This window comes from Manacus candei, unplaced genomic scaffold (genome assembly GCF_025592945.1).
Source record: "Manacus candei isolate 608988 ecotype Guabito, Panama unplaced genomic scaffold, ASM2559294v1 h1tg000067l, whole genome shotgun sequence".
Taxonomy (NCBI): domain Eukaryota; kingdom Metazoa; phylum Chordata; class Aves; order Passeriformes; family Pipridae; genus Manacus; species Manacus candei.
This window is the reverse complement of record NW_026138115.1, coordinates 10,283,569-10,302,657: the sequence shown is the minus strand read 5'-3', so window position 1 is coordinate 10,302,657 and position 19,089 is coordinate 10,283,569. Positions and strand designations below refer to the sequence as shown.

General features: G+C 40.9%; 1 protein-coding gene across 5 annotated transcripts in view; it reads left to right on the top strand.

Moving 5' to 3' along the window:
* Window positions 1–18,213, top strand: part of GPATCH2L (G-patch domain containing 2 like) — a 46,185-nt gene extending 27,972 nt beyond the window's left edge. For 4 of the 5 annotated variants that reach the window (XM_051806756.1, XM_051806759.1, XM_051806758.1 and 1 more), the window contains one exon: window positions 4,790–18,213. In XM_051806756.1, the coding sequence (XP_051662716.1) occupies window positions 4,790–4,962 (173 nt within the window). In that variant the 3' untranslated portion in view covers window positions 4,963–18,213. The remainder of the gene's footprint in view (window positions 1–4,789) is intronic. The other variant, XM_051806760.1, reaches the window with a different exon arrangement.
* The last annotated feature ends 876 nt before the right edge of the window (window positions 18,214–19,089 follow it).

Genomic DNA, 19,089 nt, shown 5'->3' with positions numbered 1-19,089 from the left:
GGTAATAGGGAGTTGATCAGTATGCACAGTGTGTTCCTTCAGTGTTGGGCTGGCATTAGCTGGTGGCTCTGATGCCCTTTGTCAGGGTATTTGTAGGTACTTTCACAGGAGCAAAAATCTGGCAGTTTTTCTGTCATCACTGGATGAGACCACCTATTATTCCCTGGAGGTTGTCTTACTCTTCTGGATGAAAATAGTTACTTTTTTCTTTTTCGTGCTCTAGGGATGTAGTCATTAAAATGCTGGTCTATTTTCATGTGGCATATTTCTGGAAAGTGATTGATGACTCATCAGAATCTGAAAGTTTTAATCTGCAGAACACAGAGGAGTTTAGGATGCTACTTTCTGACCTCTCACCTTACCCTGTCTTGTGACTATCAAGCAACACGTTCTTCCAACTAGTTTATTAAAAAATTGTTCTTGTAATCCAGTAACAAGGCAGTGGGTAAGCTGATGGGAAGAATGGAGATGTGAAAACAGGGGGAAGGCCAAAGAGACTGATGATAAATAAAAGGAATGAAGTTCGTCTTTCTTTCTTGGGCTGGTGGTTAGACAGTAAAATAATGAAGTAGGAAAGAAAGTTGTGCTTTCTCTCCAGGTCACAGATCTGAATTACAAACTGTCTGAAAGGTTCTGTATTAGAAAAGAGGAGAAAAGAACATTATTAATCTGTTGCTCAGCATAAGTGTCATCTGTTATCAACTCTTTATTTAGGATATTCTTTCCTGGCTTTTGCATATTCCATTTTGGGATATTCAAACTTCTGTAGTGAAAGGGTTAGTAAAATCATGTATCTCGCCACAGAATTTTAGCACTGGAATACTAAGCTTTCTTTGTATGAATGCTAATATCTCTCTGTCCCCTGTTACCTGTCCATTCATTTACTGTTCAGACTGTATTCTGTACTGCATTGCTGGTCATGTTCTATAAGGACAGCTTCTGTTTTTATGCCTACATGTTTCAGAGTATTGTGTAAATTGTACTTACCTGACTAGGCAAATTGTACAGTGAACACTTTTTTGAAGAGTTGAAACTGCATCTGGAGTAGAACTTAGCAGTGGAAATAGCAACAGGGGTTTGGAAAGTTTTCTTTTTATGGATGGGAGAGAAAATTAGAGTTATGTATTACAAAATAAGAAATGAGTGTAGTAACTACAATATGGACTTGCTTGTACTGATCTTTAAGAGACAAGTGCTGCAATGATCAGAAATGGTAAAGATCTCTCCCTTAGACCCTGTTTAGCAAAGTGAACAACTACGGGGCAGGGTTTGCTACAATTCTGACTTTTGGAAAGCAACTTTTATGATTGGATAACTGAAGCTGTGTCCTAGATGACTTTCTACAACAGACTCCCAGTTGTAGCTGGAGCACAACCTGGACATTGGAAAGTACTGAAATCTGATATTATTTCTGTCAAAGGGGGTCTTTCTATGGAATTACTAAGGCCTAAAAAAATACATTGTATTACTTTGCAATAAAGTAGAATTATCTGGAGACTCTTGTGCTTGTTAGATATTGATGAAATAGATAAAGATTTTTCTCCCTTGCCATGCATCTACTCACCCCTGCATAAATGCCATATGCTGCAGTTCCCCTATGCCTGTGGAATCATGGCACCCTCTTTTTCTCACTACAGATGCTTATGTTTGTGGTGTTTTACCTCCTTTGCAAAAGGTGAAGCACAGGTGAATCAGAACACAGGCCCTTGCCTACCAGTGCAGGCATATGAAGTGCTGGATTTCTTCACCTTTAAATATCTACTTAGCTGAGTCCAGCTGCTCTCGTCTCACTTGTTGACCAGGTCCTGCTTCAGTGATCTTCTTTTTTGCAACCTGAGTGCCCCGTGGAGGTGAAGGACACAGCCTGAGCTGGCTTCATCAGTCAGCAGAACAAATGGGCTTGCTCTGCCGAACATCGGGCCATCTCGGATTCCACCTCTTTTATAGAGATGAGTGATGAAGAGGAGCTCGTTCCGCTTTGCCGCTGTATTAATACACATCAGGGGCCAGCTCCCGGCACTAAATCACGCTACTGCATACATCTGTTATCGGACTCCTCACCAGTGTGATGAACAAGACTGCAGATAGAGGCTTTCTCGTGTCATTCTTTATAGGATTTTCCTAAAAGAATAAATAGCTCAAATCTCTGCCAACACTATCCCCTGTCATTGTGATGAATTTAGCTTCTTTCTTAAACATGCAGCTACAAATCTTCCCCTGTCGCCTCACCCCCCCACTATCCACAGAAAGTTTTGAGTCGAATTTGGCTGAAATCAGAAGATACTAATAAAAGGCAGATGAGATGTGGATGCTATTTCCTTTCTAAGTGCAGGAATGAGAGAAGGGAGCTAGAGATAATGTTTATTTGGGAGCCAAACAAACTAAGTTTATTCCATGTCCTCTCACATACTTTCATGAATGTGAGTATTTATGAGTTCTGGTAAAGCATCTTTTGCCAGAGACCCCTGTATGAACATCAAAAAACATGCATTGCTGTAGCAGAAGTGCCTTAGGTCTCTATTGTGTTGTTATAGTATTAAACTTCTGGTATAAATCCTGCTCTTTGAGGCTAATGGACCTAAATACCATAACTGAGGTATCTGTTGAGAGCAACAAAAAGTAGGTAGAAATTCAGAATTAATTTGCACTTCAGGAAGGGACTTATCAAAATTAAGTTGAGCAAACATGCAAATGTTCAGAGAGATTGAAAATTAAAGTTAGTGTCTTCTACACTACACAATCGAACAGTGTGAGCCCTAAAGCATAAGGCTTTTACTGGCTAAGAACAAAAGTCTGACTGGTGTAGTTTGGCAGTAGAATAAGGAAATCTGGAGGAAGTTAAGACTGACTGTACTGGATTAGACCAGAGGTTCATCAAGCTTAATGACCAAAAGGCAGTGCCTAGGGAGGAACAAAGTCTGTGGTGAGAAAGTTCCTTTGAGCTTTCAGTGATCTAAGACTTTGAAGGCATGGGTAGTGTCCTTGTGTTTAGTTACTTTCCATTGCAGTACAGTAGATTTGGAATAATGTCCCCAGTTGCACTGTAGGGCTTGTCTGAGAAATACTGCATGAAATGTTATTCTCATGGTAGTTATTCTTTGGTTTGAAAGGGATCTGATGAAGACTGTCATGTCTGTTTTCACTTTGCCAGATTAGGCTGCAAGTACAGATGGTTGTGCCATGAATGGTGAACAACTGTCGATCTGTACACTGATGTTTTTAGTGTTTATGTGGTTCAATCCACTAGGTATGTAGCAGTGCACATGGTAACTGGCATCCTTTTCAGCTCTTACAGTGAGTTGGGGGTAAAAATCTGCATAAATAGATTTTTGTCTGCCTTGTCATGTATTTGCACTTAGCTTGTGAAAAACCAGTTTTTAAAAGGTGCCAGTTAGCAGCCTGTGAAACTGCTTTTCAGAGACCAGTCTGATGAGTACTAGCAATTTGGTGAATTTTCCCTCTTGTATTTCTTGCTAATCATTCATTCTTTGTCAGGGTGGTGGTTTGTCATACCCAGCAGCAAGAAGCCTACTTCAGTCCTTTGCTTTTTTTCTTTTTATGAGCAAAGATGGAGAGCCTGTGTGGGGAGACTGCTAACAAGGGTCACATAGTGTAGTATTGGTTAGTTTAAGGACTTTGAGGGTTTTTTTCATGTTTCATGTGACCTTCAGATGGAAGAAGTTGGTGGACTAGACATAAAATATGCAATATATTGTTATCAGCTATGTTGTTGTGGCTGTATGGGAATGACTCACTGTTTTGGATGTGCAGAAGCAGCATTGTTGGGGTTCCAGGTCTACTGAGTGTGGAACCTCAAACATTGAACTAACTTTTTATTTAAACTTCAAAGCAATTAGTCCTCTAGTTGAGGCTTGTTATCCTTGAGGCCTATTTATCCTTCATCCACTACAGAGCAGCACATGCAACTTGTAATTAAAACACACAAACAATTATTATCTGTTATGAGACTACAATGAAGAAGAGATGTGTTTAGTATTGAGGCAGTTACTTGTTAAAAAAAATCTGTTTGCCCCAAAGACTCCTATGACAATTACTCTACCCTGCCCTGTTCTGGTTGTGGGGATTGAGTGTTTCAGGATACTGAGAATGGAAGTAAACTTTCATATCTCTAGGTTTCTGGCAATCCTTCTTGTAATTTGTGTGACTGTTGGGTTGAGCTATGGATCTGCAAGTCTCTTGTGCTATTATAATCTGTCCCATTTGAAGCAGTGGTTGTACTGAGAAAATGAGAATGGATTTCAACCTAGCTTGGCAAGTAGCTTCTTGTCATAATATGCTGATTTACCATGTTGGATATATGTGGAGGTTCATGCTACTGCCTTTACTGTGTGAGAAGGAGAGGTATGTTTTCATCTCTAAAGGAGCTTTGCAACCTGAAATTTGCCATGCCTTCAGAGACTTTCAAAGTTTCAGATACAGGGTTAATTGAGTCTTTGCAAAGAGTTCAATTTATCTTCAGATGAGTGATTTTGAATTGATTCAGTTTAAATATGGGACAGCTAAAGCTCTTGATTTTCAACAGGAACTCTAAGGGAAATTAGAGTTTTGAATGTGTGACTCATTAAGGTGAAGGTGTTAATGCTATCAAGAACCTGTATTTCAAAGGAATTTGGATGGAAAACTTGTAGGAACTCAATAAATAACAGTTTCATAAAAGAAATTATATATATGAGGCGTTTACCATGAGGTCACTTGTTCTAACTTTTTTTTAATTGCCCTTCCCTATTCTCTTCCTCTGTTCCCCCTTTCCTGCAATTTTATATTCCAGCAACTTTATCTTTCCACATGGATGCAGCAGAATCAGAGCTACCAGCAACACCATCCTTGAGATCCCAGAACTCTGAGTGGACTGGGAAAACACCAGCAACTGAGAAATCTACTATTGCTGCCTCCAGTAACTTTTTTAAAATGCCACCAGAGAAGAGCCTTGGATACAGCTAAAAGGACGCATTGCAACTATAAAAGCTTGCTCGATTTTGGAAGTGTTTGGTTCTGGTGTGTATCTGCACCAAACATGTTGTTTGGTAGTAGTGGTATCCTCAGTATTGGTGTGTGATGCGTGCCATCATCCAGACTGATCTGTGTGCCCCACATACCTAAGTCATGTTTGTGACTCTGTGTTTAGGAAAAGGTAATCACTGTTGGGATCGCAGCGGCTTTTAAAAATATTCTTGCTATTGCTGTATTTATTATGCATTCATCTCTTTCCCTGATGCCAGCTTATATGTAATAGGTCATGTACAGATTCTTTTGGGTTTTCAGATCTTTATTCACCCCCTGGACATGATGCTTGTTTGTGTGTTTGGCATTTTTGGGGGTGAAAGTCCCACTGCCACTCAGGGAGGCAGAATTCTCTCCCTGCTTTTATCCAGGCCAGAGGGATTTCTTGGCTGGGGAATGAGGAGGGAATGCAAACAGGTTGAAATATGGAACCTGAATTCTATGTTAGCAGAAGGTTTTCAGGCCATGTGCTAATGGACTCAAATCATGTTGCTTTTGGCAAAGCAAATATGGTGCTTGTCCACGTAGAAATTGCCATTGGCTCACTGGCAGCATCATCATCCATTAGACCTTTTCCTTCCCCCTTGTTCTGAATGTCTTTAGTCTTGTGTATTGCATGTTCATTCTTAAACCTCCTACTGAATAAGGATTTGGGAGAACTACTTTGGCATAAATATGTAAGCTGGTGTCCTGGAAAGGAACCTGGGTCCCTCAATGTCATTGGAGTATGGTAGAGGATATACAACACTTCCATATCTCAGTGTATAAATTAAAAAAAATTCTGTTAGTGTTTCTAAAGGATACTTGCTGTTGAAGTTAACGTGCCATTGAACAAAAAAACCACCTAAAGTGTCACCGGAGTTCAGAGCGTTATGGGTTTTGATCAGACTCCTTCTGTCTCCTGCTTTCCCTCCCCTCACAAGTATTGTCTGCTATACCTACTGGGGGTGTCTCCACCTGCTGATGATTGCACATTACACTGCAGTGAACACTAAAGAGATTCTCTTCATAGAACTTCCACTTGGTCTGCTGTTACCTTCTGTGTTGCGGAATATATATTGGACAGTGATTTCTTCCCTCTCTTTCCTTAAATAACTCTGGAGCTTATCTTGGGCTGTGTTTTCAGAATATATACCTGCATAGCATGCGTCAAGGAACAGGTGGCCTCACAGCTTCTTAAGTCCTGTAAAAATGGGATATATTTGTATGAATAGAACTCTTTGCTTTCTTCATTGTGTGGCGCTTTCAGACAGGACCATTTAAACTTTTAAAATTAATTTTGATTGTGGAAGTGCAGCTAGCACTCTTAAGCAGACAACAAAATTTGCATGTTTTTAGTGGTTTTGCAGTGTTCTGCTCTGCCTTATAAATCAAATAGCTGAGGGACAGATTTGATTGTGAGAATATGAAGCAGTGATTTATATTTAACTCTGTATTAAAATGTTAAGTGGTCATAACATACACAAAACAGAAATTGAATGACTTGCTAAATCACAATTGACAAATATAGTTGGTTATACTACAGACATACTGTCTGTGTCTGATCCCCTAATACCTACTTATTCCTGGGGAGATATCCAAATTGGATTTATATTTTGCAGCCCAAGCAAACTGTCAGATCTGTCATTGTAAATCCATCTCAAAACTTTTTTTTTCTTTTTTTAGGGTGGGGCATTTTTACCTTAAAGGAGGAGTACAGAGGTCTGTTTGGATTACAGGGCAAACTGTAAGGCTTTTGTGGAGGAAGGAGTGCTCCTGTTTTGAAGTAGTCATTGGTTTGTCTTATTTGTAGTTATTTTGAGCAATTGTGTCTAAGGAGTAGCACAAGAAGTTTCAGCACTGGAGGACCTTTAATCTAGAAATGTGAGGGGAAGGTAAATCTGAAGACGAGTAGCTTGTCTTCTAATACTCGTGAATACAGGTGGTCACATACTCCTGACAACCTGCAGATAAATTTTAGGATTGGAAGCCTTGTAATCTAAACTGCATGCTGCTCCAGTGACAGGGAGTGGTTCCCTAGAAGAGCTTTTGTGAAATTGAGTGGGTTTGATATCACAAAGGACCCTCCACAACCTCTCTTGGTTTGAGTCTATTCAACAGACTTACTCAGATTACTGATCATTCAGCTAAAATTTTATATTTAACCTTTGTATTCCTCTTTTTAAAACCAATTCTGATATATCTTGCTACATTCTGCGTATTGTCCAGAGTAGTTCTTTCTCTTCTGTGGTGTCATGATGGTTTTAAAACTTGTGTAAGAAAATGTTAGGGAATCCAGAGCCTTCATCTCATTGCAGTGGGTGGGAGGTGGGTTGCCATGCTTCACGTGACTTTTCTCTGGGGACAAAGATAATTTATCAGATTTTCCTATTGAGGTCAGTAGCACTGTTATCTGGTTAAGCCCTTACTTAGGTTGTAAGCTCCTAGGAGATATTTCTTGTCCTGAAAGGCTGAATGTACCTGTGGCAGTACTGAAGAGTAACTGTGGCAGGTCTTGTCTTGGCAGACCATACTTCCTACTATGGCAAATTTCTGGAAGCGTCAGGAGACTCAAATTATTGCAGCTGCCCTGTCTTTCCTATTTCTATGTTAGAATCCATTTACAGGTCAGTTGCATTCTCAACCAAATTTGATTCTCCTGAGGCAAGCTAAATGAATCATGTATTTTGTTACTCCTGGGTATTTATCAAAATTTATCTTCAGACTTCAGTAAGTTGATACAGATTTTAATATCTGCAGCATTCTTAAGATGAATAAAATACATTCGTGGCTTTGTCTCTTTTATTCTCTAAGGCAGATTTCTTAGAACTCACACTCTGCTCACACAGTACTCGCTGTGAAGGATACTGCTTCCAATGTGGATTACTTGAGTAGAAAAGAATAATAACATGTCTAGATTTGGTAGCTGTGCTTCTACCAAGGTGGTCCAACATGTGATTATTGCTTTAAAGATACACAGCTCACTCATGTTCCACTTCTTGTCAGCCAGGACTCCCCAGTCTTTTTCCGATTTTGTCTTCTCTCCAATCGTCTACTCTCCTTGTCCTTATGGGAGACTTCAGCTTCCCAGGTATGAACTGGGAAATACCATACTACTGTGACAAGCAAGTCTGGGAAATTCCTGAAGTATGGTGAAGGTAATTTTGCATCACAAGTACTCAGTGAGTCAAGCAGGAAATATGCCCACCTAGGCTTCTTATTTATGACTAGAGAAGGACTTGAGAGAGATATGATGGTAGGTGGCAGCCTTGGCCACAGGGATCATGAAATGGGTAATTTTAAAATTTTCGATGTAATGAGGAAAAGGGTCAGCGGAGTTGCTACCCTGGATTTCAAGAGAGCTAATTTTAGGCTACTCAGTGAGATAGTAGTGTGCTGTTCCATGAGGGCTGGTCAGTTATTTAGAATCACCTTTTAAGAGCACAAGAGCAGGCAATCCCTTTGTTGAAAGTCAAGCAGTGCAGAAGACCAATTTAGCAGAACAGGGAACTCCTCTTGGGACTCAGGAAGAAAAAGATCTCTGGAAGCAAGGTCAGGCTTCACAGGAAGAATATGGAGCTGGGCTTCATATATGCAGGGAGAAAATACGAAAGACCAAAACTTAATTAGAGTTGAAACTGGCTGGTGTTGTGTCAGACAAGAAAGGCTTTTTGAAGTACAATAACAGCGAGAGAAGGTCTAAGGAAAACATTGGACCAATATGTGTTGAAGATGGTCACCTGACAAATCAGGGTTAAGAAAAAGTGGAGGTATTCAATGTGATTTTTTTGCTTCAATCTCTCATAATACTGACAGACTTTGGGCTGTCCAGTCTTCTGATCTGGATGACCGTTACTGTGGGAATAGTGGCTTTCCATTTGTGTACACTGAGATTGCAAGGGACCGGTTGAATGCTTGGAAGTCTATGAAGACAGATGGAATTAATCCAGAAGCTAGGGACTGTTAGAGCACAACCCTTCTCAATCACCTACCTAAGGTTTTGTGAGTCTGAGAAGGTTCCTGTTGACTGGAAGCTAGCTAGTGTTATTCTAGTTTACAAGAAAGGCACGAAGCAAGACCGAAGAAACTACAGATCTGTTAGTCTATCCTCAGTACCTGGAAAAATTGTGGAGAAGATCATACTGGGTGCTACTGGAAGGCATTTAAAGTCCTTTAAATCATAGAATCATAATATATCCTGAGTTGCAAGGGACCCACAGGGGTCATCAAGTCCAGCAAAGGACTGGTGGGTGATGCGGTGGTTGGTGTCTGTCTTGGGCATAGTGACCATGAAATGTTAAGAGTTTTCAATACTGGTTGAAATAAGAGGCACCAGCAGAACTTCCACCTTGGACTTCCAGTGGGCAGACTTTGGCCTGTTTAGGAGATTGATTGATACAGTCAGTCCCTTGGGAGTCAGTCCTGAAGGGCAAAGGAGTCCAGGAAGGCTGAATGTGCTTTCAAAAGGAATTGTTAAATATTCAGGAGCAGGCTGTCCCCATGTGTAGAAAGACAAGGCATTGGGGAAAAAGACTGGCCTGGCTAAACAGAGAACTTAGGCTGGAATTTAGGGGGAAAGAAGTGAATTATTGTCTCTGGAAGGAGGGTCAGGTAACTTGAGAGGACTATAAGGATGTTGCGAGATCATGTATGGAGAAGATCAGAAGGACCAAAACCCAACTAGAACTTGATTTGGCCTCTACAGTTAAAGACAACAAAAAAAGTATTTATAAATACATTGGCAACAAAAGGAGGATCAAGGAGTGTCTCCATAATGAATACAGAGGGTAGTACAATGACAGGGGATGAGGAAAAGGCAGAGGTACTTAATGCCTTCTTTGCCTCAGGCTTTAATATCAAGACCAGTTGTCCTCAGGATACTCAGCCCCCAGAACTGGAAGTTAGGGATGGGGAGCTGAGTGAAGCCCCTGTAATCCAAGAGGAGATGGTTAGTGACCTGCTATGCCAATTAGACACTCACAAGTCTACAGGCCCTGATGGATCCTCCCCAGAGTAATGAGGGAACTGGTGAAAGAACTTGCCAAACCACTCTCAATCATCTACCAGGAGTCCTGTCAACTGGAGAAGTTCCAGCTGACTGGAAATTAGCAAATGGAACCCCCATCTGCAAAAGGGATGATCTGGGGAACTACAGGCCTGTCAGCCTAACCTCTGGGCAAGGCTGTGGAAGAGATCATCCATCCTAAGTGCCATTATACAGCACATGCAGGACAACCAGGGGATCAAGCCCAGCCAACATGGGTTTACAAAAGGAAAGTCCTGCTTGACTAACCTGGTCTCCTATGACAGTGACCCACTTAGTAGATGAGGGAAAGGCTGTGAATACAGTCTATCTAAACTTCAGTAAAGTGTTTGACACCATCTCCCACAGCATCCTCCTAGAAAAACTGTCTCCTTGCAGGTTGGATAGGTACATTCTTTGATGGGTAAAAAACTGACTGGATGGCCAGGCTCGGAGAATTATGGCAAATGGAACTAAATCCAGTTGGCAGCCAGTTGCTAGCAGTGTTCCCCAGGAACACTGGGGCCCCCCCTCCCCAGGGCTTGGTTTTTGGGCCAGTCATGTTTAACATCTTTACTCATTACCTGAATGTGGGAGTTGAGTGCACCCCTCAGTGTTCAGGGGAGACCTTGTCACTCTCTACAGCTCTGTGAAAGGAGTTTGTAGTGAGGTAGAGACCGGTCTCTTCTGCCATGCCTGTAATAGTGAGAGGACCAGAGGAATGGCCTTAAGCTGAAACAGGGGAGATTTAAATTAGATATTGGAAAATTTGTTTTCACTGTTAGGGTAGTCAGACACTGGAATAAGTTTCCCAAGAAGGTGGTGGAGGCAGCAGCCTTGGAGGTGTTTAAGAGGCATCTGGATCTGGCATGGCTTAGGGTTTACAGTGGTGCAGGGTTGACAGTTGGACTTGATGATCTTAAAGGTCTTGTCCAACCGTGATGATTCTATGAACTCCCGGCCTTGCACAGGACAGCCCCAAGAATCACACCATGTGAGCGAAAGCATTGTCCAAACACTTGAACTCTTCAGGCCTGGTGCTGTGACCACTTCCCTGGGGAGCCTGTTCCAGTGCCCAACCACATTCTGGGCTAAGAACCTTTTCTAGTATCTAACCTAAACCTCCCCTGACACAACTTCAGGCCATTCCCTTCGGTCCTGTCACTGGTCACCAGAGATAAGTGATCAGTGCCTGCCCCTCCACTTTTTCCTCGTGAGGAAGTTGTAGATGGCGATGAGGTTCTCCCTTCAGTCTCCTCCAGGCTGAACAAGCCAAGTGACCTCAGCTGCTCCTCATATGGCTTCCCCTCTAGGCCCCTCACCAGCTTCATAGCACTTCTTTGGATGGTCTCTAGTAGCTTTATATTCTTCTTATATTGTGGTACCCAAAACTGCACACAGGACTTAAGGTGAGGCTGCACCAGTGCAGAACAGAGCAGGACAATCACCTCCTTCGACTGGCTCACGATGTAATTTTAAAACAGAGCAAATAAAAACCGGCAAATTGGTGAAGGAGCTGGAAGGCATGTCCTGTGGGAACTGGTGAAGGAATCTGGATTTGTCTGGTTTGGAGAAAAGGAGACTAAGGGGTGACCTCACTGCTCTCTACAGCTTCTCAAGGAGGGGAAGCGGAGAGGGAGATGCTGAACTCTTCTCCCTGGTATCTAGTGACAGGACAAACGGGAATGGTTCAGAGCTGCATGAGGGGGAATTCAGACTTGACATTAGGAAACACTTCTATACAGTCAGATGGTCAAACACTGGAGCAGGCTTCCTGGAGAGATGGTTGATGCCCCAAGCCTGTTTGTTTAAGAGGCATTTGGACAATGCCCTTATTTTAACATTTGGTTAGTCATGATGTGATCAGTCATTTGCTCTAGGTATTCATTTTAGGTCCCTTCCAGCTGAACTATTGTATTTTATACATGGACTTTGTGATGTTTCTGTTTTATTCATTCCTCCAGTCTGTCAAAGTCCCTCTGGGTGGTACCCCCATCCTCCAGCATATCAGTGGCTCCCTTCCCTAACATGCCGTTTTTTCTGATCTTTATGTTCTGTCTTTTTCCACCAGGTCACTAATGATCACTGAACAGTATTGATCTCAGTATTGTCTTCTGAGGCATGTTTTTCATAACTGGCCATCAGGCAGATTTCAAACCATTGATCATTTTTCTTTTAACCTGGCACTTAAGCCAGTTTCTCACTGGTCCGTAGCCCATAGGTCCCCCATTTGGCTATAAGGATACTATGAGAGATTGCATCAAGAGGCTTACTGAAATCATTGTAAACAGCATTCACTGCCCTCTATGCATCCACAGAGTCTGTCATTTCATCATAGAAGGCAGTCAGGTTCATAGGCTTGATTTTCCCTCTTTTAATATGGCAGCCTGTTCCTAGTTACCTCTTTGTCCTTTAGGTGCCTGGAAATGGCTTTCAGAACTTGCTTCATAAAGCTGCAAGGGACTGAGGTAGGGATGACTAGCCTATCATTCCACAGATACTCCTTTGTGTCTTTTTAGAAAGATGATGTATATGTACACCTTCTTGTCACTGGGGACCTCGTGCAATTGCCACATTTTTTCAGAGAGAACGGAGACCCATCTTAAAATGACATGCTTTTATGTACAGAGAGAAGATGGACATTCAGTGAAAAAGAAATCAAGAGCTGAGAGGGGCACGTTTCTGAGTAGTTCTTTGCATGCTTCCAGTACTTCCAGTGAGCTCTAGTCAGGCTTAATACTCAATTTGGTAGGTACTGGAGAAGTTTAAATTAAAAGAATGTAGTTTCTGGCCTGATGGATTTGTGATTTTAAGGTACAATGAAGAGTGAAGAAGGCAACAAAACAGCAGCTGGAGAGAAACTTGTTAGAGGCTGGGACTAGTGCTACTGAGTGATAGATTAGCTTCATAATTGTGGTATGCAGAGGTGTGTCTTGCCAGCATCATTCCTGAGTAATGACATCGAGTTGGTCAGTGCTGCCCTTCAAACTGTAGAAACTCCTGCGGTTATTTTGTGGATGTTGCAGAGATCCTGAGCAGAGGATGAGAAGGGAAATTGGAGGACGGACAACAAGAAGGGTGATTGAGTGCATCTTTTATTGTAACCCCTTCTGTACCGAAGAAGGAAGATGCTACAAAAAACAGTATGTGTGCCTGGATATTGAAAAGGAATTATATCAAGTGGATAAGAGCTTTGCTTTGTTGTCTTGAGGAACAGTTTGTTCCTCAACAGTTTACTGTTGAGTACTTTTCACTGAAGCAAAAGTGAAGGACGCTACCAATCATTTGTTCAGAAAATGTATTTTAATAGTCTGTTAGAAGACTATCAAAGGAGGACAAACTCAGTTCTCTGTGTGATACTTCATTACTATGTCTTTGTCTTCTGTATTCTGTTCCAGTTTGTGTTTTATGATGAGAAATCTTCCTTTTATGCCATCAAAAATGGGAAAAATACAGCAATGCTTCTTAAGGCATTAAGCATAAGGAGACTCTTGCTATGCAGAAGGTAAGACAAGATTATCTTAGGCCATTAACTTTTACCCAGTACAAGGATTGAACTCAACACAGAGAACATAATGTCTTAATTATACCTAAGCATCTCATTCTTAAGAAAGTGAACAGTGCCATAGGCAAGTGCAGGGAGACTAAACTGGCACCAATGCCTGGAGACGGGCGCATGGCTGGCCCTCGACCACGTGATGTACAATACAGACTTACGTTGTGGAGACAGAGGGAACCTTCAACATCCTTCTCAACTTCAGTGTGGGTAGAATGCCTTCCCAACTGCAAACATGGCTGTTAGTGTGAGTCCAATGAGTTAACAAAGATGTATTAACTGACATACTAGGGAAAGAGAGTTCTTTTACCAACTTAAAGGATTGGTAAAAGTGGAAAATGGACTGGTACAGCGTGTTATGTCAGAGAAAGATGCAATATATATATATACTTGCAGACAATCAGGAAAAGTATTGCTGAACCCTGCGTGTTATGACCTAGAGTATTCATTGTCTTAAAGCAGAGATGCCAGTATTATGAGGATGATCAGGATTTTGTAAAGCTGCCCTCTTGTCCTTGTAACGTCTGAAGGAAATGGGATGAACAGCATGAAAAAGGCTGTACTGGGTCAGACCAAAGATCTGTCTGCCTTGGTAGTCTGTCTCTCACAGTGACTAGGTTTGGATACCTAGGGGGTATTGTAAGGCTGAAGTAGTTTTATAATTATGCTTTTTTTGGTGTTCTCTTAGCCCAGTGTCCAGTCTCAAAAAGATGTACAAACTTTTTTCAAAGCTGGAGAAAACTTTTGCAAACCTTTTGGCTGTAGTATTTATCTTGCAAGTGGATTTAATGATATTTTTACAAGGGCATGTCCTGACTTTAAAAGCATCAAGTAAGAATTAGCTCATCTTTGTTTGTAATCAGTTTTCTTATTAATTACTCTCTTTATAAGTAAATTGCATCTTTTCTTGGAATAGTTTTTTCCTGATATGAACATCCTGACATTGTTTCTTACTCTGCTTTTTTTTTTTTCAGCAAGGTTGAAAAGTCTTGTTCTTTCTTTACAATTAGGCTTTTTTTGACATGTATAACTACCTATACACACCCAGCAAGTCCTATGTAATCCACTAACCCATATAAGTAATTTTTCATAAGCTTCACACTGAAAACTTGTCATTTAACCTTTAATTTTCCTCCTGCATGAAAATCCCCAGTATTTCATATCCATATGCATTCAGTGCTAGTGTCTACACTTAGAGTATTCTTTAGAGTTACAGAGTATAACTGTAAGAGTCACTTATAGTACTCTTTACAGAGTGTTCTTATACTGCTGTTCGGGCTTCATATGAGTGTCATGCTAGCCTTTGCTGCCCAAACACTGCTGTAACATTACCATAGAAGGTGATATTCAGTTAGTTGACTCTGAACCTAAAGTTCTCACCACTGCTTTTCAATGCACAAGATCCTAGAAAGTAAGAATTTTTTTTTTTTGTTCCAAAATCTATCGCATCATTAATTATTGTCTGTGTGATAGAAAGTGTTCTATGGAAATGGAAATGCTAGCAATTTCTTGTCTTGTGTAGATGGGCATAAAAATGAACTTGAAGCTAAAGCCTAGATTGCCTAGATTGGTGCATGTGAGACTTCATTGCTGAAGGCATTTCTAAGAGGGCTATGAAGTGAGACTGGTCTGGACTGACCAGAGACGCAGTGCACTGCTGAAAACATTGAATTTTCTCTCAAGTTTTGGCAACACCAGCCAGGCAAAGCTACCATCAGTTGCATTTTAGCTTCCTCCTTCTGTCACAGAGGGCTTACCTAGAGATAATTCACAAACAAGTCTACACAAGATCTGTAAAGAGCAGCCTTGTGCATGTCCCAAATATTTTATGGGGTCATAAAATTTAACTGTTTGTTAGGGATTGGACTCTGGGTTCTTAGGACTCTCTTTATGTAAATAAGAAAGATTCTTCTGTCTTAAAACATGATGCATATTCTCTGAATGAGGTTCTTGCAGAATCTCTCTTCTGATTATAGAAACTGGAAATAAATCAATATACGAAAGAATTGTTTTATCTGATATAAAGCAAACTGAGTTGAGAGTGGTGGAAGAGAGATTTCACTGACATCTAACTAGATTTACAGTATTGGAATGTCCATTAATCCGCATGCTTCCTTGACCATTTCATTAAGTATAACCTGTAACCTGAAGGTCTGTAGGGAGTTACTATGCTTTTCTTCCTTTGAATTGCAAACGTGAGTGAATTTGAGGTAATTTATCATGTCCATTCTTTGGAGTTGTTATGTAATGATTTTGTTTCCCAGTTTGTCAGGACATTGTCTCTAGACAAGTGAGATGCTCCCTGTTCGGAATCTGAAACAATTTCAGAGTTTAAGTAACCTTTCACTTCCAAGTCACTCCTTTGGATCTGCCCAGTCCCACAGGGGATTTCATTTAAATGAGCAAGTCAGTTTCAATTGATAGTTTTATAGATATCTGTTCATTTTGCCAGCACTGACATCCTTTTAAGATAGATTGGCATCATTCTTTTTATTATGATAACAGTGACTTCAAAGATCAAATGAGCACTGGACTTTGAATTTTCTTTTGCCTGTGTTTGTGAGCCAGTACTGGTAGCTATGCCCATTGTGGAAGCAACAACACAGGAATCCCTCTATATTAACTGTTCCAATGAATAAATTGTAAAAAATTAGAAGCCCAGTGAATAATTTGGTAACAGGGATGACTGTGATAGCCTTTTGATGTTTTTCAGACTGTGCTTGCTTCATGCTTTCCAGCTCAGAAATATCAACTGAACCTACAAATGAATACAAGCAGGCTTGCTGTGTATTAATGGAGAATTTCTCACATCTAAAGAAAGGGTATTTCAAATCTGGGGGTACAAATTTTGTTCTCTACTGAAGTCAAGCAATTTTCCAGTGAGGACAGATGCTTAGTAATAGTTTTTTAATGGAACATAGTACAGAGTTTCAAAATGGTAAATGATATTAATGTAATTCTTTTCTAGTAGTGGATTCAGAGGGAGGTATCTAAAGATGAGAACATGAGCAGATCTTAGTCAGAAGTTGCTGCCATTAGGCAGATATAGCACACAGATTTTGCAAAACACACTTGTAAAATTGTACTTAGAAATTGGAGAATTGTACCTAAAGATTGGAGAAATCTTCCTCTGAGAAGTGTTGTAGTTCAGATTGCCTGCAGGTACAGTGATGGCTGACCAGTGATTCTGATAAACTAATGCCAGCACTGACACTGCTGTTTTCCTAGTAATTTTGACACCAGCATCCTGAGACGTTCACCGATGTTGTCTTAGGACTCTTCTTCATTCTGCTTCACTACATAATTTGCAAGTGTTTGGACTCACCTAGGCACCCTCCATGGGGAAACATGCAGTCCCATTTTAAGAAGCCATACACTCTTATTGCTGAGTGTTGTATGGTGAGTGAAAGAAGTCCTGTGTTTTCTTTCTTAGCTGTCCAATGAGCAGCAAGGGGAGCTTTTGGGAACCCTTTATCCCATGCTGGTCCTTTCAGATACTGTGGAGACAGAAAGGTATGGGAGTGAGGAGTGCAGGGTTTGATTCCCAGGTGGGGAGAAGGGACCATGAAGTCTGGCCATTGTCCTGCACTCAGGTGGTGCTGAGGCTACCACAGGGCTACCTGAGGCAAGTAGCATTTCAAGCTCTTCTCACCACAGTGACAGGCTAAATGACTCTAAACTATGGGCTTCATGCGTTTACATACTTATTTAGACATTTAAACAAGTACCTTCTTCAGCACCGCCACCACCCCAAATAACAAAACAAAGTTGAGCTCTGTTGACAAGGCTACAATTCAAGTGGCCCAAACTCCTGTAATCAGTGCCCTCGTGCATGTACAGTACAATGCAGTCAAGCACTTGCATGATTTGTTGTTGGATTTGAGGGTTGTGTGTCTTGGCCTGTCTGTCCTCCATCCCCCGCTTTCACACCAAGTTCCCGCCTTAGTGTAGGACAGTTGAGGTCTCTGAGTGTACAGCTACTGGCTTTGATTGTTTTTTTCCCTCCTCATTTAGACTGACTTAAAGCTTTATTTACTGCACAGCATCCAGACTCCACTCTGAAGAGGGAAGAAGTAATTTCCTTGTTAGTGTCTTCAGGGTACCTCCTGCTATAGCAACTTAGAATGTTAATGAATTTATGTGCTGAGCATTTAGATGTTATTGTATAAATAAGGAGTTTAAGTCAGAACGACTGAGGCAGAGTTTATCTCTGCATTTGGGGGGCCTAAGACCAGATACCCAGGCACTGGCAATTTGGAGTGGCTTACTTTGTAGCCTTTTGTAGGTTCAAATCACATTTCCTACTAAGTTCCATAGCAGCTATGAGTGCTCAGGGCTTCTGCAAATCCAGCCACAATTAGTGACAAGGTGTGGACCACTGTCCTCATTGCTGAAGTCTCTCTCTGGCTTCTCAGCTAAGAGAGAGATGGCAGCAGGCAGGCGTCTCCCTAGGGCTGGTGGTCAGTTGTTTTCATTGTAAGAACTCGACTGTTTCCAGCTTTCTCTTTTCTGTCTTTGGGTCTGACTCATTTGCTGCTAATCTCCTTCAATTCTTGGCCCTCACCTCTCTAGAGATGTGTGTTCTGTGCTCTGAAGCTAGATTCTCAAAATAATAAATTGTGTGATCATTTGATTTGGCATTATTGTAAAGTGTATGTACCGAGGGGCAACTTAGGACGACAGTTTTTTTCTTCCCTTTTGAGTATTTTTATCTGTAACCAGATATATATGTGCCTGTATATATATATTATTTATTTTTGAGCTAAGATTTTTTGGTATGTATTCACTTTGTATTGGGGTTTCCTTATAAAGGTAATTTAGTTTCCCCAAAAATGCCTTGTCTTTGGAAATACTATGATTTCTGGATGGACTTCAAGGGAATTGAAAGAGCAACCCAAATCCGTGGTACTGCAGAGAATCTGCCATGAAATAACTTGTCTACTATAACTTGAGAAAGAGCAATAGGTAGGTGAAAACTTGCTATTGAGCAGTCACACTTTATATACTTTTACCTGAACGTAATAGGATGACATGAATATTAACTCATGTCTTGCAGTGATAGTCAAGTGTTGTCCTCTTGATTCTTTTCTCTAAACTCCAAAGTAATGATTGTCCAGTGAAGAAAACCTGGCTGTTGTTTAACAAGTGATAGGCTGCCTGTTAATGCCCAATTCAGCAAAGTTTTAAAATATCAGAAATCTTAGTGTATATTTTGGGAAAAATGCCCTCAGGACAGAGACCTCCTCTTTGGAACCAGGATCAATCATCTGACTGAGCTGTGTTGCAAAGAAGGAGAAACATACAAAGGAAAAAATACTAACTTTTGTCTTTAATATCCTGTGTTTTGTTCTGTTCTCCATGGACTGTCAGGTCTAGATCTTCTAGAGAAAATAGTGCATCTTTTTTAAAAAAAAAAACAAACACAACCTCCCTCCCTCTCCAATTTTTTTATAGTGGTCATTTGTCAGATGTGGGTTGGCAGGCTCTGTTTTCAGCTAAATACCCATTT